This window comes from Pipra filicauda, unplaced genomic scaffold (assembly GCF_003945595.2).
Source record: "Pipra filicauda isolate LSUMZ 115617 unplaced genomic scaffold, ASM394559v2 scaffold151_size3305965_pilon, whole genome shotgun sequence".
NCBI lineage: Eukaryota > Metazoa > Chordata > Aves > Passeriformes > Pipridae > Pipra > Pipra filicauda.
The window spans coordinates 2,835,840-2,860,257 of record NW_024104007.1 but is presented as its reverse complement, the minus strand read 5'-3'; the positions used below and the strand labels follow the sequence as shown (position 1 = coordinate 2,860,257).

General features: G+C 42.6%; 1 protein-coding gene across 4 annotated transcripts in view; it reads left to right on the top strand.

Annotated features, from left to right (window-relative positions):
* The window catches only part of SYT16 (synaptotagmin 16), a 109,614-nt gene that overhangs the window by 72,185 nt on the left and 13,011 nt on the right, over positions 1–24,418 (top strand). For all 4 annotated transcript variants that reach the window (XM_027716706.2, XM_027716705.2, XM_027716703.2 and 1 more), the window contains 3 exons: positions 12,543–12,799; positions 16,756–17,199; positions 18,262–18,451. In XM_027716706.2, the coding sequence (XP_027572507.1) occupies positions 12,543–12,799; positions 16,756–17,199; positions 18,262–18,451 (891 nt within the window). The remainder of the gene's footprint in view (positions 1–12,542; positions 12,800–16,755; positions 17,200–18,261; positions 18,452–24,418) is intronic.

Here is a 24,418-nt window from a genome sequence, read left to right as displayed (position 1 = left end):
GCTGGTGGTTGGGTGCTATGAATGGTATGTGCACACGCTGAGTCTCACAGGTTGTGAGTGTGGAGTAGTGAAACAGCTTTACAGAGGAACAAGACTCAGTGACCTGTGTTTCCTAAACGTTTCCTTGGCCAGTTTGATTCCTGCTAGATGAAAGGACCTAGTGCCCATTCAGAGAAACTTCCTTAAATGTGTTGGAGGAAGCTTACAAAATGACTCCCTTGCATTATAAGAAGCCAAGCAAACAAACAGAAGAGGTGATGGATGGGGAACCTGAAAAGATTCAACCCATGGTGGTGCAAAAGCTGCCTGGAAAACTGTCATAAAAATAATAGTGATACAAGTGAAAGTTATTTCTTTTGTTGGAAAGAAAGGACAGTGTTTTCTACTTCATCAGCCATTGGCATCCAGCACTTTGTTTAGTTTCCAAGTCCATGAGCATTTACAGCCCCACACCCCAGAGCACACACAGCTACACCTGTGCCCTGCAGTGTCCCCGGTGTAGACGTGACATCTGCTGACAGAAGGTGCTTTTCTGCCTCTGCAGCTGCATGTTTTCTACAAACAACCTAACCTGTGCTGTCAAAGAGGTGTAGGCTGACTCATGGATGTAACTGCATCCACACCAGGGGGTTTCCTGGCTTAGCTGTGTCTCCTATAGTGTGTAATCTCTTTTTTCTTCCACTTCTCCACAAATCCTGCGCCTGTGCTAATAGAACCTAGTAGCATAAATGAAGCCTGACTCATACTTACTCCACATGTAAAATGTAAAGTAGGTGATTGGGAATATCAGGAACGATTGTGGTTCAGCCTCCTGGCTGCCATTTCCTATAGCCACAGAAGAACCTTAGACAGCACAGTGAGAATCAGTTTGAAGTTGAATCCCATGTGCCTATTTTTGAAGTCCAAATTTGGAAGTAGGAAGAAAACAACAGGAAAATATGTTGGTTTTCATGCTGTTTTCTGTGGGCAGTTCTCTATTTCTTTGCACAGCAGTGCACAGAATTGGAGCGTGTTGCTCTGACTGGTGTGTTGTTCCGCTATAGAGGTGCTTGATGGTCAGAGAGAGAAATAATGTCTTCTTCTTTCTGATTCCTCTCTGACTTTTTTGTTGTTTTACCCTTTTTTTTTTTTAATTATTTTTGTTGGAAATATCCCCTGGTTTGAAGGCTTCCAAGTTGTGATTCTCTCTGCCTGCATTGCATGCAAACACCTGAATGCATTTGCCTCAAAGGGCTTCCCAGTTGGTTTGGTCATGGGGTGAAGACAAATGAAGAGGTGTTGCAGAAAGCAGGGCACTGTCAGTTTGACACTCAGCAGAGAGGGGCAAACCTCACCTGTAACACTGGACACCAAATGGTTCCCTAGTTGTTATACTTAGCAGGAAGGGACAAAAACACATAGTGGTGGGTGCAAGGAGAAAACTCACCTGAAGACTGTCTTCTCCTTGTTAATAAATAATTGGTAGGTTTTAGTCAGTGGTGCCTGGTCACTGTGCTCAGTCTCTTTGGCCATAATGGCATGTATAGAGGCATGGTCTACTCCATAAATTTTAAATGAATTTGGAGCCTAGGGGAATGGTTTGGATTGGGTGCTCTCCTCAGTCAAGCCTGTAAATCAGGTAGTTGCATTACTTCGTTCTTCAGTTTGGACTCCCAGTTCACGTGGCTGTGACAGCAAGAGCAAGAAAAGAAGACTCCAAACTGACGACAACTACAGAGCTATAGTTGCACAGGAATTGGTGGGAGCAACTCCACTTGTGTTGCTGCATGTTCCCTATACAAAATGTTCCTTCTTTTTCTGAGAAGCTTTAACAAATCCCTAGTTTGCGGCAGACCTTTCCAGTTTTCCAGAAGGAAAGCCCTTTTCTTTCTTTGTGCGGTTCTGGGTTTTGCTGAGGTGGGAGCTGTGACAGATCACTTTTTCTCTCTGTCATCCTGATAATGAAAATTTTAAGGCCAGGCCTGTGTGACTGTTTCTTGAACAGGAAAGAACATGGCAACGAGTGCTCCTGGGATGCGCTGGGTGTATGCATTATGCATAGATGCACTGATATTGTCTGGTTATGTGATCAAATACGTTCCTTTTGTACAGTATTTCTGTTTCCTTCAGGGCTTGGTGATGTTCCCATTGAAACTCTCCCTGACTTCCGTAGAGCAGAATCAAAACCTTTAAGACCGAAGTGGACACACAAGGGCAGTGTTAAATGTATAGGAAAAACAGAAATTTGGCATTTGCACAGTTTTCATTGTTCAGCCAAAATGACTGTTGTTTGTTGCTGTTTTGGTTTTTTTTTTACCACGCAGGCACACAGGATGTATGTAGTACATCTATACTTCACACCTACACTATGTATTTTATTCAGTGATTTTTTTTTTCTTAGGTAAGCTTGGAGCAAATGATAAGTTATTCTTTTTACTTGGAACACTGCAGAGAAATCTTGAATTATTTATTTCATGCATTTTAGCTTAGTGTATCTGGATGCCTGTAAGCTAACTTTGTAACTGCTTGGGTGTTTGAAATTTCTGAATAAATAGTGGTAGTTTGAAATACCTTACCAGAAAAAGAGGTCACCCTCCTTCCTCCCCCACTGTCTCCTCTGGGGGGAAAAAAAGTAATCCCACATGCCTCCTTATGAGCAGTGGGAAGTTGATTTATAAAACAGATGCTGCAAGAAGTAATTGAGTTGAAGTTGCTAGAAATATGTATATGCTACACAACATCTGCAGATCTCAAGATGTATTCATTATCTTTCCAGAATTTAGATCATAATTATGGGTCCTTTATTTAAGTTTCCATGGTGATATAGAAAATGTTTCCCCCTTGTCCTTTGCTAATCAGGACACTTGTGTATTTGAATGGTGATCGTTTTCCTCTCCCCTGGGTAAAGTTACTTTTATTAATACAGAGATATTAAGTTGACACGGAGCTGTCTGCTGCTCAGGCACCGAATCAGTAGCAGACGTATCAAGGATTTGCTACAGATTCCCCAGTGCCACTGTTTAATTAGCCTGGATGCTTCCAAATGTTTGTGAGAAATAGCAGCCATTGTCATAACGTGATGCAGTCGTGCTTTGGGGATTGGTAAAGTTGAAGTCAAAGTCAAGCAGCCAATAATATATCAAACCAGGCCAAGCTCCTCTACTCCATCCCTTCACCCTTACCTGTCTGTCCTAGGGAAAGGCCTCTGCTGTGTCTTGCAGGGAGTTGCAATCGGGTCAGTGCCCTTACATGAGCAGTCCAAGGGTGCTGTATCCATGTGGCCTTTCCAAAATTTCCTATAATAGTCAAAATTGTACACCATGTTAAGGCACATTTATTTAACTATACAGCCTCGTGCCCATGGACCCAGGATTTTAATGCTACAGTTGTTTTAGAAAATGGTGAAAGATGTGATTTAATTACTAAAGATGCTATTTTACTCAGGATTTTTGCCAAGCTGTTTAAGTGAAAAGCGGACTTTAATTTAAACTAGAATAATTTTTATTTTTTTTTTATCTTAACCACCCAAAAGATGCACATATAAATAGAACTTAACCGCTTTTGCCAGGCATTTAAATAAGTTTTGTAGAGCTTGCACGAGCCTCAGGTAGTGAAATGCACGTAGTTGGCTGAAAAGGAATGCTCAGTTTTATGTGCTTTGATTATTTGAATAGATCATAGCACATTTAGGCCACAGGGTTGTTACACCTTGAAATAACTTTTATTTAAGAAAATTTCAAAGAAGCTTATTTTTAACAACCTACATAAAAATAATCATTTTTTATGGTAGCCGTTCACTGACCATTTACAAACTAATGTCTAAAACGTTTTTCCTTTCTATCAGAATAGGAACACTTAGCTTTTTCCTTCAATTGAGGACAATTTCCTGGAAGGAACAGCAGGCTTATTGTCAGACTGGCAAACCAGACCAGAGGGTCAGATGTACCAGCCTGGTGCTGGGAGCAGTTGGCTTTGGTGCTCCCAGCATCCTTGCTCTGTCCTCTCTGCCCAGGGAGTGCTGTCCTCTGTGCAGCAGCAGGAATATTTGTGGAGCTGTGACAGCATTTGTCATTAAGTTTATGCTTCAGATTTTTAACAGACCCAACGCAGTGTGTAAAACCAGGATCCAGTTTCCCCACCTGTAGCTGTGTGGTTGATGTGAGGTTCGAGGTGGAAAAAGGTGCTTTCCCTCCCAAACCAGGCAGTGTCCCTGACACAGGTGCCCTCCACCCCTTTGCCTGCAGCGCCCGTTTGTTCAGCTGCTGGGGTTTGCCGTGGTGATTATCAAAGCGGGTCTTGGCAACCATATCCTACACTCCACGCTCAAGAGCAAGCAGTGGCCTGACCACACTTGACAGCTGGCTTGTTCACTCACATCCCCACAAACATGACAAACACCCCACTGCTCCCTTCCCCATGCGTTGGTGGGTCAAAATGTCCTGCTGTTGTGCATCCCTGATGCTGCTGGCAGGGAGATCAGCAAAATGCCTCTGTGTTTCCATCCTGACAGAGCAAGGCCAAGTGTATATATAGTAAGTACTGAACCCTCCTTCCCCCATCTGGCGGGTATTCACACACTAATGAGGGTACAGTCATCTCCTATGCAGAGCACGTGTTGGCAGCAGGAGGGGAAGGGCATCACAGGGACGTGCTCAAATGCGTATCTTCACTTTTAAAGGTTATAATTTACATTGGTCTCCCGAGTTCGTCTGCTGCTGGCAGATGGAGTCGGCGGTGCCTGTTAGCCACGTGCCATATTTGTGTGCTCGTGGTACTACCCTGAGCAGGTTACATCTGAGCTGCTTTTTCTGCGCGAAAGAAGTTTCGCTCTCCACCTTAGGAGGAGCTACAGGGGAATGGAAGCGTGGAAAAGTTTTTATGTCCTTTGCTTGCTACTTTGTCTTTGCACGTGCCAGTTATTTTACAAGTGGTTTTCTGTGTGTTGTGTCTTTGTGCTTGTATCTGTGTGTATCTTCATTCATTAAAAAAATATATAGTTTAACATACCGAGTTGGGGGACGTCTAATAATATGTACACAATATGACATTCACAGACTTTCCAGAGGTTTCAAGTAGCTGATTCTCAGGTTCATTCCACAAACCTCCCTAAGCCTTTGGTCCCCTTTTTCTCCCCAGAAAGTTCACCTGCGAGCCAAAAGTCTGCCATGTCCTCTGGCTTCTTGGCCGAGGGCAGCAGACTGTCCGAAGCCCGAGTTGTGTTTTACTCCCAGTGACCAGTTACGGGGAGGATGAAGAACAGTCAGCATCTTCAGGCAACAACGATGAGGTGATTAAGCAGTTTGAGTTCTCTGTGTCACGCTCACAAAGTTTTCGATCAGAACTATCTGAAAAAGCAACACCAGCAGGAGTGGAGCGTAGACCCAAGTTCAGGCACTTGCCCTCCAGCCACAAGGGAACAGTACAGAGGTATCTGAATGCAAAGGAATTGTTTGCATGAAAAAGGCTGAAGAACTTGGACTCTAAGATCTGTAGCCACAACACAGGGAGGTTCTTTTCTTGCAGAGAACAAGTCCTGGTTCTTGCTTTCTCTCTTACTAAACTTGGTTTCCCAATTGGAAATCTGCAGCTAAAATACTTAGAGGGAAGAGTCTGAATCAAAGACTTGCTGAAGTCCATGAAGATCTTTCCATTAATTGTATACAGTTATCGAATTCTGTCTCCTTAACCCACAGGGATTTTCATGGAATTTTACTGGAAATTTTACCAGAGTAAAGACTGCAGGACTTGGTTCTAATTATTTTTCATCTATACCACCATCTCTTTAGAAAGCTTTTTAGCAGAAGTTAAATGCCTCTTTTGTAACAACTTTACAAACACAAGGTGAACAGTGAATGAATTATGCTGTATAATTTGCCAGTGCATACGCCAAATGTCAGGCAATGACAGAAACTAAAAATTTATGGCACAGAAGGGAGGAGTTTTATGATCTTCTATGGATTAATGTAATGACTCTTTTATACAAACAGAGATGAAATGCATTTAAAAACACAGCCATTTAGAAAATTGGCCTCAACACATTCTAAAATCTGGAGAAGTTCATTAGAGGGAAGGGCCATGAAAGTGCCCTTTGTTTTTATTTCCATAGAATGTTTTAATTTTGAATTATAATTGCTTGATTTTAATGCACCCTCGAGTTGGAGCGATCATTTGAAGATACGTCTCTCCATCAAATTCTTCCTCTGGTACAACATGGTGCGGGGTTGCTCTTACTTTTCTTTTTGGAAGTAATATTAATACTGGTTAAATAGCTGTTCAGAAACTCGATGAAACCAGGTGTTGAAGCCTGCTTTCACTGAGAAATTTGGTACTCTCTCCCATTACTCATCAAGCTCAAGATTAGTCCTTTCATTACAGACAAATGCCTATAAACTAATCCTTAGGTGTGCCAAGTCACCCTCAAATCCAGAGAGGCTTCTGAGCATGTAGAGCTGCTGTTACTGCATGTAGAGTGATATGTGCACACACCTACAGCTCCTGATATGAGACCTTCCTTTGGGAGAAAAGTGGTTGGGGTAAATCCTAGATAACCCCACATCCTGCTGCCCTCCAGTTACTGATCTGAGAACTTCATATGTGTGAGAGTCCATGTTGCCCCCTGGCTGGTGCTGTGATCACAAAACATAAAGATTTGTGGGAGTAAAGCCATCATTGTGCCCCAAGGGTGTATCAAACACCGTTCCAGCGGAGCAGATTCTCTGGCCTGTCTGGGGTTGGAGGGATGAAGGATCTTTGGAAAGTGCTGAGTCCAGACTGGGATCATGGCATATTCAGACTCTGCCTGAGACTTCTCTTCTCCTCATATTCTTTTAACAGACCTTTTAGACGTATTGCTGGTAGTTTTAATTTCTTACAGAAGCAGAAATCTATAACAAACTTAGGCACAGAGTGAAGTTGAGCATCTTGGAGAGCCCTGAATAGCTTCTCTCCCACTCAGCCTTGACATACGGCAAAGTCTTCTCACATCATGTTCTTACAGGAGATTTTCCTTGACCCTCTGTGTCTGTTATCGATGTCGTGACAGTCTGCACTTTGGTCTCATTTGCCTTTAACTTTTCACCTGTTAAAAAAAAATCTTAGTAGTAACCTGAATAGATGTTGGAAAGAGGAGTGCACGCTGCAGGAAGGAAATGTTTGGAGGATGCTCTGGGGAGATGAACGGCATGAATGCCAGCTCTGCCCACAGCCTCTCTGCAAATCACCCTGTTAATAAAGAGCCTATTTTAGTTCTGGAAACATGGAGTCTTCTCAGGCTATTACCCAGCGTGTGGTAAATTAAACAATCTTGGCCTGATTGCATAATGTCACTTGAAATTTAAGATCCTTTTTCTCTTTAACCCCTAAAATTTACAAGCCATTTTTGTTTAGATTTATTGTAATTAGATAATGATTCTGCTCCTTCGAGGCTCTTCTAGGAAGTTTTTTAGCACTTTAATGGTGGCTCATCTCAAAATAACCAGGAGCAGGAGCACTGCTTCATCTCCCTGCATCAGGTTTGTTTTGTCTCAGTGCAAGGGGGCACCTGGTGCAAAGGGTACTGCAGTCATTTGGAACTGGGGCTGTAGCAGGGGCCAGGCAAGAGGACTGCTACTGTATGAGGACAAATATGCCTCAATCTCACTAATTTGTATCTCTGCTGCTGTTACTGTCTTTTAGGAAGTGAAGGGTTGAAGCTGGGAGCTAGGAGTACTTCAAATCCAGAAGTACCTAGATCCATATTGAAATCCTTTTCTCCTCTGGACCATATTTAAACAAGTTGTTACCTTTCATCATGAGTTTTTCTTTCACTTTGGAAAATCACAAAGAAAAGACATACTTTTATTTTTTTTGTGTGTGTGAAAGGACAGGATTTCCCAAGATTTCACAGAGAAACATGGCCTCGGTCAGCACAGGTAATAGGGACACATAAGCTCTTCATATGTGTTTCTTGTTGGTCGATGACCTATATGGTGTCAATTTAGTAAGATCTACCAGGCCCTGTATTTTAGCTCTGGCAGTGTGTTTTAGGAAGTGATGAGACCTCTCAGGACATTTCTTTGGCACACTGTAATGCTTCATAAAACTGAGAGATTGCGTGTCATTTAAAAAAAAGAAAGATACTGTAGATTAGCCAGAACATTTACCTGCCAATGTGAGGGTGGACTTCACAGTATTTTCTAGCCTGATTTTCAGTGTTTGATGTGCCAGTATTTCCCTGTCTTTGGAGATATCCCAGTTCCTGTTACAGCTTGATTAGGTGGCGACGCTCATTCTTTCATCTGACAAAAGTCACAGTTTCTTCACGACCAGTTCTCCAACCTTAAATACAGACTTTTCTGATTCATTGGTAATTTCTGTTCCCCAGTCATTCCCCTTGCTCCTTCCTTGTGGACACATATGACACGACAGGGAAAGTTTGGGGGACCGGATTCTTAAGAAAAGTCACACTCTTCTGATGTACAGTACTATCTACCCTTGATCTTAGAATTGGCTGCTCTTCTCTATGGGGACTCTCGGCTAATTAAAGTTCAGGTGGTTAGATAATGCTGTCTCAACCTATATCCCTGATGCTGTGCTGTTTATTCATGTCAGGTATTCATAAGACAGTTGACATTTTCTTCCTTAAAGATCTCTCAGGTAAATTACAGGCATTTTACTGCTCTGACCTTTTCCTTTACAGGAAGAACTTTTGTTTTCACCGTTTATTTTGTGAATATAATGTTAGAACGGATGTAATTGGAGAGGTGTAGTTGTTCTAGCCTGTATAGTTGGGCTATTACCTGTAATGATCCTCTAATACTGGTATTTATACGTGATTATCTCTTACCAAATTACTTTAAATTTAAAGAAAAAGCCAGACTGCTTCTCTGAATGGTTTTGGTGAATCACCTTTTCCCTTCCTTTCCCTGAATATTACATTTGCTTTCCTAACACATTCATTTTGCATTTTGTGCCTGAGTCTTAGGAAGATGGCTTGCTCTATTAATATATTTCTGGAGTTCTCCTGTTATGAATAGACTTTTATGGCTTTAATGTAGTTTTTGAAAATTCCTCTATTATTGATCTAGATATTATCCCAGCAGGAGTCAAACCCACAAGACAATTGTGTGAGGATAATTTCTTACTACAGAAGCATTTTATTCTGAAAGCCTGCTGTGTGGTGTGTGCTTTGATGGATGACCCACTGTTTAAAATGTGTGTTAGGCATTGGTTTGCTAATTAAATGCCTTAAGGAGTGCTGGTATTCATTCGGTCTCAGTAAATGTGTGGAATTTCTGTTCTTTTATTTCTTGCTTACGCTCTTATGTTTACTTCTTTCTGTTTTCTGACTTTGTAGAGAAGAATAGCAAAAAGTCAAATTACTTTCTACCCTCACTCAAGACTTTCAGCTTAGGGCAGAGGCAAAACAAAGAAGGCTTTTGGGCTCAGGACTAGGTCTGCCAGATGGGAGGATGAGGAGGAGAAGAAATAGGGTTTGCATTTCAGAAGGGAGTGAGAAGAGCACTCACCTGGAATTTGAGAGATATGAATTTGGATCCCTCTTTGCTCCTGAAGGACCATCTTCCATGAGGAAGAGGAGATAATTACAAAGCTATGAGATGCTCTCATACTCCTCTGTTGAAGTGCTTGTGCTGGAAACATTTACTGGGAGGGAGAGTGTGAGACCATTCGTAGTGGAAGAAAGGGGATGAAGTTATTCTCCTAATTTCTGAGCTGTTAAATTGAAAGGGCAGCCAAGGAGAGGGGCAAGGACTTCTGTACACCTCCAGGAAATGTTTCCTGAGTATAATCCCCATTCCCCTTCTTGGATTTTGTGTGTGTGTGTGTATAGCAGATATACATTAGGAACACCACATTTGCTGCTAAGGCCAAACATAGAATTTGTTCTACTCAGAAAGATTTGGGCTTTTTGTTCTAGACAGAGGAATGTGTAGAGAATCATAAAATGGGTCAGGCTGGAAGGGATCTTTAAAGTTCGTTTAGTCCAATGCCCCTGCTGTGATCAGGGTGCTCAAAGTCCCATCCAGCCTGGCCTTAAACACTTCCAGTGGTGGGTCATCTACAGCTTCTCTGGGCAACCTGTTCTAGCGGTCTCACCACCTCATAGTAAAGAATTTCTTCCTTATATCCAATCTCAATCTACCCTCTTTCAGTTTAAAACCATTACCCCCTTTCTTGTCACTACAGACTGTGGTAAAAAGTCTTTCTCCCTCTTTCTTATAAGTTCTTTCTAAGTATCAAAAAGCAGCAATGAGGTCTTCCTGATACTTTCTGTTGTCCAGGCTCTCTCAGCCTTTTTTCATACAAAAGGTGCATACAAACCCCCCTGACCATTTTCATGACCCTCCTATGGACCTGCTCTAACAGGTCCATGTTTTTCCTGTGGTGGGGACCCCAGAGCTGGACTCAGAACTCCAGGTGGGGTCTCATGAGAGTGGAGTAGAGGGGCAGTATCCACTTCCTCAACCTGCTGGCCGCACTGCTTTTGTTGCAGTCCAGAATGCAGTTGGCTTTTTGGTTCATCCATCAAATCCATATCTCTCTAATTTAGAGACAAGGATGTTGTGTAGGACCATCTCAAAAGCCTTAGAGAAGTCAAATTAGATGGCATCTGTTGCTCTTCCCTTATCCACCAATGCAGTCACTCCATCACAGCAACCACCAGTTTGGTCAGGCAGGTTTGCCCTTTGTGAAGCCATATTGACTGTCACATTCCTGTCACATTTCTGTCACATTCCTGACATTCATGTGCATTGACATATCTTCTGGGAAGATCTGTTCCACGATCTTTCTGAGCACAGAGGTGAGACTGACAGTTTGGTAGTTCCCAGGGTCCTCCTTGCTGCCCTTTCAAAGGATGGGTGTGAAGTTTGCCTTCCTTTGGTCACCAGGGACTTCACCTAACTACTGTGACTTCTCAAATATGAGGGAGAGCAGCTTAGCAACTGCATGAGCCTGTTCCTCAGGATCCTGGAGTGTATGTCATCAGGTCCCATGGATTTGTGTTCAGGTCCCTCAGAAGGTCTCAAACCTGATCTTCTCCTGAGGTGGGTGGGGCTTCATTCCTCCAGTCCCTGCCTTGAGGTTCAGGGACTTGAGAGGTGTGGGACAAGCAACTGAGAGTGAAAACTGAGACAAAAAAAAGTTGTTGGGTACCTCAGCCTTCTCCATGCCAGCTGTCACCAGGGTCCCTTGTCTAATTTGTCAGGGAATAAAAACGCTGATTCATCTAAACAAAAGTAAACTAATAGTTTTCCACTAAACACAGTAATTAATATTATTTTTTTAAGATTTAAATTGGAGACCAAATTTGAAAGAAAAAGTTTGTTCTGTAATAATGACCCTCTTAAGAACAAACAAGGAGGTGTCTCTTCTTGAGCAGGGGAGTGGACAAGATGACCTCTGGAGGTCCCTTCCAACCTCAACTCCTTCTGTGAGTCTAAACCCCAAATAGCTGTGCCTGCAAAGGAAGTAATTCTGTTTTCATTGCTGTCATCAGCTGTCTGGAAGCACAACTTGTTTTCTTTCACTGTAACTGCTCCTTGCCTCTTTGAAAGAGATGGAGGCAGAATCTTGCTCTTTGTGCTCCTAAAGCAAGGCCCATCAGGAGATGCATTAGGAGAAGGAAGGACCTTGTTTTTTTCCTGAAAGTGGTTGCAGGCCACATCCAAGGCCAAATCATGATGTTGTTTCCATCTCTGTCCCTGGACATGTAATTATGTGTGCTGCTCCATCCAGAGAGCTCTCACCGGTGCTTTCAAGCGGAGAAAAGATCCCTGTGTTCAAAACAGAGATATCAATGGTAGTAGAAAATGAATCTGTGGTGTGAACCAGAGAAGATTATTTTGTTCTCTTTAATGAGCCTAACTTTAGCCCATGGAGTAAGTGTGTAGGAACAGATGAATTCAAACTAATAAAAGCAGGCAGGAAATTAGGGAACAGAACACATCTCCCCTCAGTTGTCCTTTGGGCAATTTTGCCCAAACATGGGATTTGGAGATTCCTGCTTGGCTTGTGGGGCTGGTCATGCTCACTCAAGCTCTCAGAGGGGTGATAGGTTCACGGTGGCACTCTGTTATCTCTGTGAAAGTCCTTTCCTCACCTGCACTATGCCCTTGAGGACAATGCCAACTCCTCTCTTTTCCTCCTCCTTCTCCTCCTGCATGGAAGGAAACTGTGATACCCATTCATCAGGCCTATGCTGTGCTTTTCTGTAGTTTGTCTGACCTGTGTTTTCATGGAAGAGATTGCTTTGGGACTGCAAAGCAGCTCCAAGGCACTTGAATATCCCAGATACTCCATTGATAATTGCATTTGGTGGTTAACTTTGTCAAGTAAAGGCAACTGGTTTCTCAGTTCAGTCCTGTCCCCTCCATCAAATGCTGATTTAAACAGGATTTGTTATTTTATAGATTCAGCGCTGCAGTACTCAGAAACTGAAACGAGAGGGGAAAAAAAAAGAAAAAAAAAAAGAAAAGAAAGGAGAGAAAGGCACATTTTGAAGTTATAGGGGGAGGAATTTGTTCTAATCCCTCTGAAATTATTTTCTTGCTGAAAATTGTTAGATCTGGATGGACTAAGCCAACTGAGTTACCAAGACAACCTATCCTATCGTGGAGATGACCATGTATCTGTTGATTCAAGAACAACAACTGGGAATAGGGGCACTGGGCAGCATAAAGGGCCCAGGATGGAGCCCAGCATCGGGGATGGTGTTAGCCGGGCAGCCACGGAAGGACACTTGGAAATGGAGACAGCACCTGCCAACCAGGGATTGGAAGTAAATGATGCTACTGGCAGCTCATCGGCTTGGAGCCCTGAGGTACGGTGAATTGTCATTTATCACACATGGTGTAAGCTTTTGGAGGATACTGGGGGCCAAAAAGTGTTAGAGGAGAAATGAAGTGAAAAATTGATCAGCGCAGCCCAAGATAATGGTACTCATGTGTGCGTGAACATACACCCCTCCCTTTGTGTTTCCCCTCTTTCTGGTATTTTACCTCTTGCTACTAACACTAATTCACAGAAGCTCTTTTATTGCCTGCTTTCTGACTGCAGTCTCTGAGCTGAAATTGGAGCCATTAGCTGCCTGACAGCATTTACTGTCATTTAGCAAAGAGCACTCTGTGGTGGCCCAGGGCTTTGTCACTGGCTCTACATGCAAGGTGCGCATCTCGGGACGTGGTATGTGGTCACTGGGTCAGATCTGTGCCTCTTTTTTCAGGTATTTTCTATGATTTAGACAATGGGAAGCATCTGGAAAGCTGGACACAGCTGGTGGGGGTGGCCTGTGACTTGGCCAAGTGACCATCACCCTGGTCCCCACTGATACCAGGCAACCATTTAGGGAAGGAGGGAACCCAAGGCTGCTTTCCCTTAGTTCGGCAGCTTTATTTTGAAGCCTCAAGAAAACATTTTGGATTTTAAGGCATTGTAAACACCTGATTACTTAGCATCTCCCTTTTCTCTCCTAATCTCTCTGCCTAATGTGTTGCTTTTCATTATTTTATCACAGGGTAAAATGTCTGAAAAAATATCAGCCTGCATCAGACATATTAAAAGAACAGCACAAAGGTCACACTTGCCTGAGTTAAAAGAGACTGTTCTTCAGCTGTGGAAATTAATACTTCCATCACATTCTGAGCAACAAGGCTTTGAGGGAAAGGTTCCTATCCTCAGAGCAGGCTGCCTGCAGCCACTTAAAGAGATGGAAGGCAGCTCCTTGGGGCATATGCTCAAGCCCTAAGGGGTGTTTGGAGCAGCATTTTGGTTTGCTGAACAATCCAGTCCCACAAAACCCTGCTCATCACATGCAAACTGTGTGGCAGCAGCTCTGCCCTCTTTTTGTTGTTTGTCTGCCCATCTGAGGCTCATTTATCCTTTTCCAAATTTGATGTGCATTGCTGTGGTTCACATGTGCCTCAGTGTCTCCAGTGTCCTCTTGTATTTCTTTGGAATACATCTCTTGTTTTGCTCCTGGTATCTACATTTTCCAAATGCAAAGAATGATTCTAGCATCAGGGGGCAGATATGCCCAAGACCCAGTTTATCTGCTACAAGCAGCCTCTCATCTGAAGGTATTGTGTGCATTAATGAAAGACTTTTTATTGCAGGAACTAAATGTTCTGACATGCCAGAAATGTCCAAGTGCTATTATGCTCCACTCAAAGGACCTCCACTCAAAGGACCTCTCTTTAGAGACGGAAATGGTAATTTTATGCCCCTGCAGTGGAACCACAAGTACCGTTTCAATCCTTATCCATGATTAGCTGTTCTTTCAGGTTTCTCTGGCAGAAATGGACTTATTTTACTTAGTGAAGTGGATATTGGCTGTCCTGAATGACCAGGTTAGACATGCAGTATCAATCAGTATATTTGGCTTGACTTCACAGCAACTGTGCTGGGCAGAGGGAAAGAAATTCAGATGAAATATCTAAACCCCAGTCATTCCTTGGATTCCAATTTAAGTGTCTGTATAATCAATATGTTCACAATGCACTTGTAGCCCAGCTGAGCTTTGAGAGCTGAGGGGAGTTCTATCAATGACTTCCACGGAAGGGAGATTACTGTGTGTGAAGCAAACCTGTACAGGGGTGAGTCCTGGATAGCACAGAAAGGGCCACCCTGTGAGGTCTCCAAAGCTTGGTTGCCCATGGAAAAGTTACTGCCATGGAGTGTGGCATTTCTCTTTCCCTCTCTGCCTCCAGTTCACGTAGTTTTTCTCTGCAGTGGATGTGACTGCAGCTCCGGTAGCACGATTTGACATTTCCTGAAATCCAAATCCTTTCTAGCTCTTCAGTCAAAAACCAGATCTCTGACCTTCAGCCTGCCCTACACGCTGTCAGAAGGTGAGATGCTTAGCCCTGCTGGGATGGGAAATTGCCTCTTGGATCTTCGTACCTGTGGGTTTATGATGGTGCCCAGGAGTTCACCTTCTCCAGCTCAGGCATGTGGATGAAAGCAAAGTTATGCTGCAAGCACGGTTGTCTCCACACCTTAGCAGCAGCCTCTGAATGTGCTTTGATTCCATCTCCTCAGTAGCAAATGCACAGATAAAAGTGTGAAGGGATGAAAATGTGGAGGGAAATATGAGTCAAGCACAATCCCATTACGTTTCCTTCTTAAATATTATTTCATCAACCAGACAGAAATAACTTGACAGCTACAGAGAGCAGCACTTAACATTTGCATAACACCACGCTCTCTCCAGGCAACCTGGCCTACCTTGCATTTTTGTTTTTTGCAGCCTGCTGTTCATACAGAAAGGTATTTTTGTGGCCAACCAAGTCATTTTAGGTGTTGCCCAAGCGGTGTTTTTTTCTCCCTTTGACATTACTTCTGCAAGACATCTGACAGCAGGTCTCCAGCCTCAGTCTGCACACTTGAACTTTTGTATTCACGTGCACAAGTCCTAAACACCTCTGAAAATATGGAGAGCTGGAGCTTTGCACGTCATGGCAGATTAATCTGAGCACTAGGAAAAGTAGATTGGCAGGAAGTAAACACAAATTTTGATGTTTATCTGTGGCCTTGTTTGAGACACGTACCACCCTAGACACTTCTGAAGGGAATTACATCAGACATCCCAAGGCCCATCATCTGTTCTCTGAACAATAAGATTCCTGTGTTGAAAAGAAGTGTTACTTGAAATGCAAAAGAAGAGAAATGTTTGAGGAGGAGGGTGACTCAGATTCTGGTGACAGGCCTTAATTCACCTTCTGGCTATTAACTGAAAATCTTTCCCTAGTACAGTGTATACTCATGTTTAAATACAAATCATTGATCACTATAGCAACCCCTTTATCACATGAAGCACATTCTAGCTCTGAGATAAAAAAGCACTTTTGAACAGAAATGCACACGCCCACTCAGGAAAAGGTAAGGTGAGCATCCATGTTTTTATCTTGTTTTATCAAGATGATTTTTGTTTTAAAAGTAGGTAAAAGATTGTGTGTGGATTGGTCTGCACATGTTGTGCTTGTTTATTTTGAATTTTTATTCTGAATGTATTAGTATCCAAACAGAACAGAAGGAACAGATGCTTCTCTTGGGAGATTTAAAAAGGGTATAAAGAGTCAGTATGTATTTAATCAGACTGTTTTTCTCCATTATCATTGCCTTAGCTGTAGGAAAACTATTGAAATATAGGGTAGCATCTAGAAATGGAATTTCAATTTTGCAAGAAATTCTGATATGGTGATTTCCTCTCCCATCAAACTGAACCACAGTGCTTAATTTTTTAAATTTATAGCAGAACAAAATATCTAAAAAGTTAGCAGGTTTGTCTGAATTGTTTGATTTTGCTAATGCAAAAAATATGTCTTGACAAAAAATTCCAATGTACATTCAAAGTAACATTGTAAGTTGGTAAAAACATTTAAGTTGGTCAAACTTACTTACATAAGTAAGTTGGTCAAAACATTTTGTTAATGCCTCAAAATTGTCATGAATGAAATGTAAAAAAACCTTTGCTGAGTTTTTCCCTATGAGGAATGTTTTCCAAATTAACTGTCTCCTGCAAAACATTTAGATATTGATGAAACTTTTTGTTGGAAATGTTTCAACAAGTGCTGTTGCTTACTAGAGTGTATGGGGAATATTACACAAAATCAGGCAATTAACAATCATTGCCCTTTCAAAAAACAGTAGGGTCTTTATTTTGCACAGGAACTGCCTACACTTGCAGGCACGAGGAAGAACAATCTTTTTTAAATGGAGTTCAGATCACAGAGACAGTTGAACTCCAGTGGAGGTGTTATTTCTTCCTTCTCTTTGCAGGAACATAATGAAGTGAACAGTGTACCAGCTCATCATGGCACTCATGAGCCCATCTGCAAATGTGGTGATCTAGATGTCATCTTCAACTATAAACCCTCGAGTCAAAAGCTGGTGGTTACTATCTTGGAGGCCAGGGATATCCCAGACAAAGACCGCAGCGGTGTGAACACCTGGCAAGTGCACACAGTTCTGATGCCAGGCAAGAAACAGAGGGGTAAAACGAGCGTTCAGAGAGGACCCATCCCCGTCTTCAAGGATAAAATTGCCTTCGGTAAGCTGGAACCACAGGAGTTAAGCAGCCACGCCGTTCGCTTCCGCCTCTACGCGGTGCACAAGATGATTGGGGAGAAGATGATGGGAGAGCAGCTGTTCTACCTGAGCAACATCAGCCAGGAAGAGGAAGTGAAGGTGACGCTGGTCTTGGAGCCCAGAAGTAACCTGAGTGTAAGTTTGATGAAAGACATATGGGATCCATAAAATTGTTTGTCTGGTGAGCGGGGACCAGCCTTTCTTTCATTCAGGGCTGTTAGCATGTGACTGGTGGATCTGTCCTGCTGTCACTTAAAAAGTTATCAGTAAGGGGAAGCACAGGATATTTGTTCCCTATGCAAAGCTGTGCTTTATTAACAACAGATCAGCTAGCAAGCTGACACCAAACCATGTGTATGTACTACATCTACACGAATCATCACATGCTGTGCCATTCAGAAATAGTAGGTTGATCCAGGAACCACCAAGGCTAATTATGTCTTAATTTCAATAAGGACAGTGATTCTTGTGCACCATTGTGTTGGTGGACCTGTACTACTGCCAGTGCAGGAGCTACCTCATTTGGCCCTAGCTCCTAGCTTGTATATCTCCACATGGTGCAGTTTCCATGTTGCCAGAAATGCTTAGTAATGTTCCTTTACATGACAGATGGAATTGGAGAGGTGGGTCACGGGAAGAGGAACTGGCTGTGCTGCTTCCTAATTTTCCAAGCACATCACAGTTGTATCCAGCTCTGGCTATGCCAATCAATTTGTGTAGAGGAGCTCTGTCATGATTCATTGTCTACAAAAAGCTCAGTGAGAGGCTGTGCACACAAAATGAATAAAACATCGAACTCCAGGTGAAGAGGGAATAGAGAGAGCATTGTGGGAGCAAGGAAAGAAAGTAAGAAAATGCACAGACCAAAAAACCCCAAACTGCAAACTGTATTCCATCCAAAAGCCATTATCAAGGAGATTGACTGAGCATTAATGTAGTAGGATGTTTGGTTATCTCAGAGGCTTTGATTTACAGTAGTGATAACACATTATGCAGAGTTCCTCATCTTTAAAGAGAAAGTTCAGAGATGTGTTTTTGTAAAAGTGACGCTCTGATTCTCCTGGTGCCCCAGCATAATTAATTCTTAGTTATTGTAATTTCTTAAGAGAGCTGTTACCAAATGAGACTAGAAGATATAAATTGGGGGAGGGTGGTGGCGAATGTCCTGATGATTCTCTTGGTGCTCTTTCCCTGCAGAGTGCAGATTCTCAGCTTAGTCTGTCAGCAATCTCTCACAGTGATAGCGCTTCTTCAACACAGTCCCTGTCGCATGGAGGGGTGCCAGAGCTGCTCGTGGGATTGTCATACAATGCCACTACGGGGCGGCTGTCGGTGGAGATGATCAAAGGCAGTCATTTCCGAAACCTCGCAATTAATAGGCCACCTGGTAAGTACTCTCACTGCTATTAAATAACACCATTGAGTCAAAATTTGCTTTTTATTTTCTTCCTCGAGATATTCAATTATGCCTTTTCTGAGCCGGGTTTCCTTGCAGAGCACCTGATGAAAAATTAAAAGCCTTTATTTCAGATGCGTGTGTTGGTAAATGTTACAGGGTAATTGGAGGCAATCATATGAAGACACAGCTGATGGGATGGTAATACCTGAATGTCTGTTTTATTGCATATACCTTTACAACATCTGATTAAGGCAAAAGTGTCATTATATCCAAAGCACAGGGTAATTCTCAGCAGATCCATAAAAAGAAAGAAGCACTTTCCAAGTGTTTATATGTTACCATGTGACCCACAGGGGCCCTGCCTCGTGCCATTAAGTGTTTCCCAGGGCTACACTTTGTTTAGTCCCCTTGCTGTGCTGCTGAGTGCTGGGTGACCTGGTGCTTTGGGCCCTTTGGGGATCCTCCTGCTGTGAATTCTCGGCTGCTGCACAAGAAAATCTTCTGCAGAAGGAAAATTGGAAAGTTGTCACAACAGGGTCACAATAGTTGAGTTCCTTTCCTCCAGTCCTACAGGAAAAAATGGAAATTGCCTTACAGTAGGTTTAGTTAGTGCCTGAGCTGTAGTTAGCCCTTGACATGGATAGTGCTGCTGTCCATGATATAGATGGAGTCACAAAGCCATAGCACCTGATCTTATCTGCTTTGCCGCTAGGATGCCTCATTCAGGGGTTGAATGGCAGCACTGTATTCATCCTGTGTTGTCCTTTTGCCTCCTGTCTGACACCAGCAACTGATGGCAATGTGAAATAATGTGTGTTTTTTGTTTGTCTGTTGGCGTGTTTGCTTTTCGTGATGTTTGCCTACTTGTCAAAGATAATAACCTTTGACGGTTCCTTGCCTTCGCTGGATTTGACATAATATCTGTAGCTGCAAAATGCTAAGATTGCTTTTGCAAGATACTCTGCTCTTTGGCCCAGATCTAGCAAAATATTTATGTAATATTTCAGTGTATGGATGTGAAAACTCAAGTTTCTACTAAACTATACTGGAGTATATTACAAAAATAATGTGTCATCAGTTAGTCCCTCGAGAATTAAGGGCAAGCCTGTGCAACAGTAAAACACCTGACCCCAGTCTGTGTAGTCCTAGCTCATCTTTTATTATCTGTAGCAACATAGGTCTCTATGTGAGTTACTTAAAGGCATGTTCTTGTTAACATTTACATGTTTTATTAAAAACATTTTGTGTTTGTTGATGACAAAAGAACAGAAGCAGGGTATGGGCAAAGGAGGCATTCTTTGAGGGACTTTTTATTTCAAATTCTGACTGAATTTTCCATTTCTATGTTTGTGGGGCTTCAGATAAATCTAATTTATTCTGTTTGTTAAGATGGGTGGTCTTCTGTCAGCCAAACTAACAGTCCATACATTGTTTCATAGCAGTTCTTTCATGTTTGCTGTTAAGACTATCTCGAGTTGTTTCTTCACATCCTTTCTGTATCCAAAAGAACTTTAACATTGTCAGACCAGTGTCTCTCAGTGTTAGATCAGCTTTTAGGTGAAACATAGAGATCCATAAATGGTTATAGGCAAATTCTGAACCTATCACAATCTACTGCTTTTATTCCAAGTTGCATTGTTGCATCTGCTTTCTGAATTGTTCTTCTGTGCCTACAAAGTTCCCAGCGGTGTGGTGAGAAAAGGAAAACCCAGTGAAGCAGAAACTGAAGGAAATTAAAAAGAAGGAAGAAAACCAGCACTTGTGTCAGATGCTGGAGCAGCATTTCACTGATAACTCCTCAGGCACGGCAGGGGAGTGCTGTGAGGTCCGATCGTTACTGTCTGAAACATGCTGGTGGCTGAATGAGATGCTCAATAAGTCCTTCAAGAGGTGAAAACTAAAGCTGGTATCCTGCTTTCTGGAGGGTGAGGAAAGAGCCCTTGCATTTTCTTAAATAGGTCCTATTTGTGGTTCTGTTGTTTGAGGCTCAGAGGGAGTGATTTCTGTGAAGTATCATGGAAATTTCAGATATAATAGTGCTTTGGGGCACTTAAATACCAAGCCCAAACTGCCATTCAGGGCAGCCATTTATGGTAAGACCAGGAGAAGGCAATGGACAGAATCTATCTCTATTCCCAGCCCTGCAAGCACAGGCTCTACACAGGACCCATATGTAGTCCTGTTGCAGCCCAGTGGCTTTAGTACTGGCTGCTGCTGCCAGCTGCAGCTGTAGAGAATGGAAGGAGAGTCTTGAATAACAGCAAAGTCTCCAGCTGTGTTTTTTGCCCACCTTTATCCTCTTCTCTGCCACCTGTACTCTTATAGCATGCATGCTTCCTTCTTGGCATCCTGGCACAGGGATTTCGCTGTGAACAGGAGAAGGAACTGGACTGGGGCACTGGTGTTAAAGGTTGCAGAGGCTGAAAGAGTTGGTTTTCTGGAGAAGAAAAGGAGGATAGTGCATGTTTCAGTTTTTCCTGGGCACATCATCTCCTTCACCTTTAAACTGAGTCAGGTAAATATCAAAGTCATGGGTGCTTACATGAGTAATAACCAGGTTAGAAAACAGCTGGACATCTTACAGAAACTTAAATCTGTGTCTTCTCTTCGGGTCACATTTGTGCAAGTTAAGGATAGTTTGGGCAAGGATAAGTGTCCAGGTATTGTTCTGGGTAACATGCTGAGTTATAGGCCTAAGCCTACAATCCCTGATCACATAAATAGATCCATTATAATTCAGAGCACTTAAGAGCACTCAAGAGTATGGCTGCAGCATCAGACCGTAAATTATCTGTGTGCCAAAAAGCCTCATGCAGGAAAGCATTTACAGTTTTGTCAGATGTGGACACTGCTGGTATTTTAGTGCTAATGGCTTGTGTGCTGTGCACCTCATTCTATTCGGTTCTTGTAAAAAAAAACATTAACTTGTGCTAAAATTTTGTAGGAGTTCATATTTTGTTCTGTGGTCTTGTATCTTCTTAGAACAAAACGCAGCATGTTCTCTTAAAGGGTGTTTATTATAAAAAATGTAACAAGAGAAGCCTACACCACTGTCAGAGACATCTTTAAAAATTTATAACCAGTTACATACTATGTGCATGGTAGTAATACCTTGGGATCACAGTGATGGAACAGGAATCATTTGAACTAGTCAGTGTATGAACACAAAACAGAGAGATGCCTGCCCATGTGATGTTAAAGCTTCATCTGCTGCTCTGCTGGGTGCAGCTCTCTCTCCTCTAATCCAGCCTTCCTTCTTTTCCCTTCTGCATTTCTTTTGGGGTTTATGTCTGTGTGTAACGCAATTTGAGAAGAACTATTGTAAAGTTATTCCCTCGCCTAAGAAAAGTCCTCAAGGTTTTCAACAGCTGCAGAATTAATCACACATTATAATTACATCCGTACATGATCATTATTATACCAGCAGCATATTAACCCCATTAAACAAATACAATAGCATTAATGCTGGAAAAGACAGGAGGGAGAGAACAAGCTATCAGGATTTCTATTGGTAACAGGAGAAAGTTCTTCTTGAATTAAAGACTTTTCTGAAAACAAACATTTACCTGAGCCATGGGTAACAATATCCAGGAAACACAGAAAATGCTCCCACAGAAAATTTAGAATCCTTACATTAGGATCTGCATTGCTGTGATATCAGGCTGCTTGAAAGGCATTAGTGGATTTTATTTTAGCAGATTATTTGGGAGAGAAGTAAAGTTATTAACCATGTTACATTCCTGGAGAACTAAGGCACAGGTTAATTCCTTTAATTACTCCAAATCAGGCCTAGAAGCTGAATAAAAAAATTAACTTTTAACCTGCATATCTAGCTCTGAACAAGGAACTTGCTTGAGCTCCTAAAGCTTTGTGATTCATGCTTCCATGTCATTGGTAATAGAAGGGGGACCTTGCCAGGGCAAGATGGGGTGGATTCAGTCCTCCAGAGAGCTTGGTTAACAGAGTTGGGATTTTCTGGGAAGCTTCTTGCTGCCAAGTGCTTGCCAGTCAGTCACAGTAAAATTGTAGGAAAGTCACTTCTCCTTCTGCACCTTCTTTTTGCCCATCCTTGAACAGCTAAAATAAGCTTACAATAAGAACAGCTGAGAAAGCTTTGTTCTGGGTGAGAAAGATGAGGCCAAATGCAAGTAGCCCCAGAAGGATGTCTTAGTAATGAGCAGCCAGGCAGTGAGGCAGAAGATGAAGTGTGGATGAATGTAAAGTATTGCATGGGAGCACATGTGGAATTCAAACTTAATCTGGATGGACTCAATATTTCACTTAGGAGTGAAATATTAGTCTTACAATAAATAGCTCTAGGAAAATGTCAATTCAAGGATCAGCAACAGCAGTGAAAAAAAACCCAAAACAAATGTGGACAAAATGAAAAATTGATATTTGATTGTAAATACGCAGTCAGTGGTCTAATGAATGCTGTGTACAGTTCTGGCTCCCTCTGTTTAAATAGAATATGGTTGAACTGAAAAGATGTGGTGAGGAGTGTTGGAGACAATCAGGGGTATGGGAACAGCTTCCAACGAGCTGCAGCTGAATAGACTGTGCCTCCTACGATGCTACAACAAAGGGAGATGGGGGAAGATTTCACAGAGGTCTACAAGTGTCATTGAGAAAGTGAATTGACAACACTTACTCATTGTCTTCTCCTGATACAAAACCAAAGGATCATAAAAGGAAGCGAGGAGGTAGTGGGTTCTGAAGAGGAGACAGCTCTTCACCTACGCTGTTGAATTCCTCACTACAGAACGTCATGGATGGTAGAAATCTACTTGAGTTCTGTGCAACACAGGAGAAGTTCTCAAAGTTCCACAGAGGATCACTAAATACAAAGACACTGCCTCTGACTGAGGAAGTTCTTGAGTCACAAATTGCTGGATACTGGGGGAGTATTTGGGAAGGGAACCAGCATACGCCGTATTTTTATAGCTTTACTAAGGTGTGTGTACTGGGGTACTGTTGGCTGGATGAACTGGCTGGGCACAGCTCTTCCCACCACATGTGAGACCTGATTAGGCTTAGAAAGACAAGTGTCAGAACAATGGACTTCCAAGGAGCAATTGTGAGATTTTTGTGGGGGATATTCTATGATAATTAGACATCCAAGGATAGCACATGGTTATCCAGTAATGTTTTCAATAGCTTTATATTTATAAAAGGTATATGAAAAGTATAATCTGTGTTACAGGGCATAAAAATGAAGATATTTCCGAATCAAAGGAGTGCATCTGAAGTGGATGTATGGCGGTGCTCTCCCACTCCCATAGCTGTAAACAAGAAAAAAAATGGTTTTTTCCCCCCTCCTAAAACAAGCCGAAGAAAAAGCCATTGCTACCAGAGTAGAACTCTCCTCATTCCAAGTTTCAGCTGGAGCTGAATGTTAAGTGCAAATCTGCAGTGACTTTACAGAGCAGTGTTTGCAGGAGATCTGATGACAGGATGTGTAATAAAGCCATGCCTGTGGGCACCGCTGCTGGAGGTGACAAAAGCCAGGCTTAAGCATCCTTACATCATGCCCCTACCATTGCCGTTGCTGTTGCTGAGGTGTGTAACCATGCTTCCTGATAAGCTCGCTCTTAGAGTTCTCCATCTCCTCTCTGAGGCAGCAGCAATGCATAAATGTGGAAGGTTTTGAAATGCCCTTGTTAGAGGAGAGTCACCTTGTGCATCTGGAGAGATGATTGTGTTCTCTTTTAGCTGGGTCAGCCTGCACTAAAGCTGCACCCCCTCAGGGCTGGGTAGTACAGGCAGATGGTAAGCTGGCTCTGTAGCCTAACAGGTGTCCCAGGTGAGGGCTGGTGTTGTAAAATGGAGTGGACATGGGGTGTCGAGGCAGCAGAGAAGGATCACAGAGGAACTGAGCTCCAAGGGGGAGGATGTTGAGGTGCTGGAGCAGGTTCAGAGAAGAGCAACAAGGCTGGTGAAGGGACTCGAGCACAA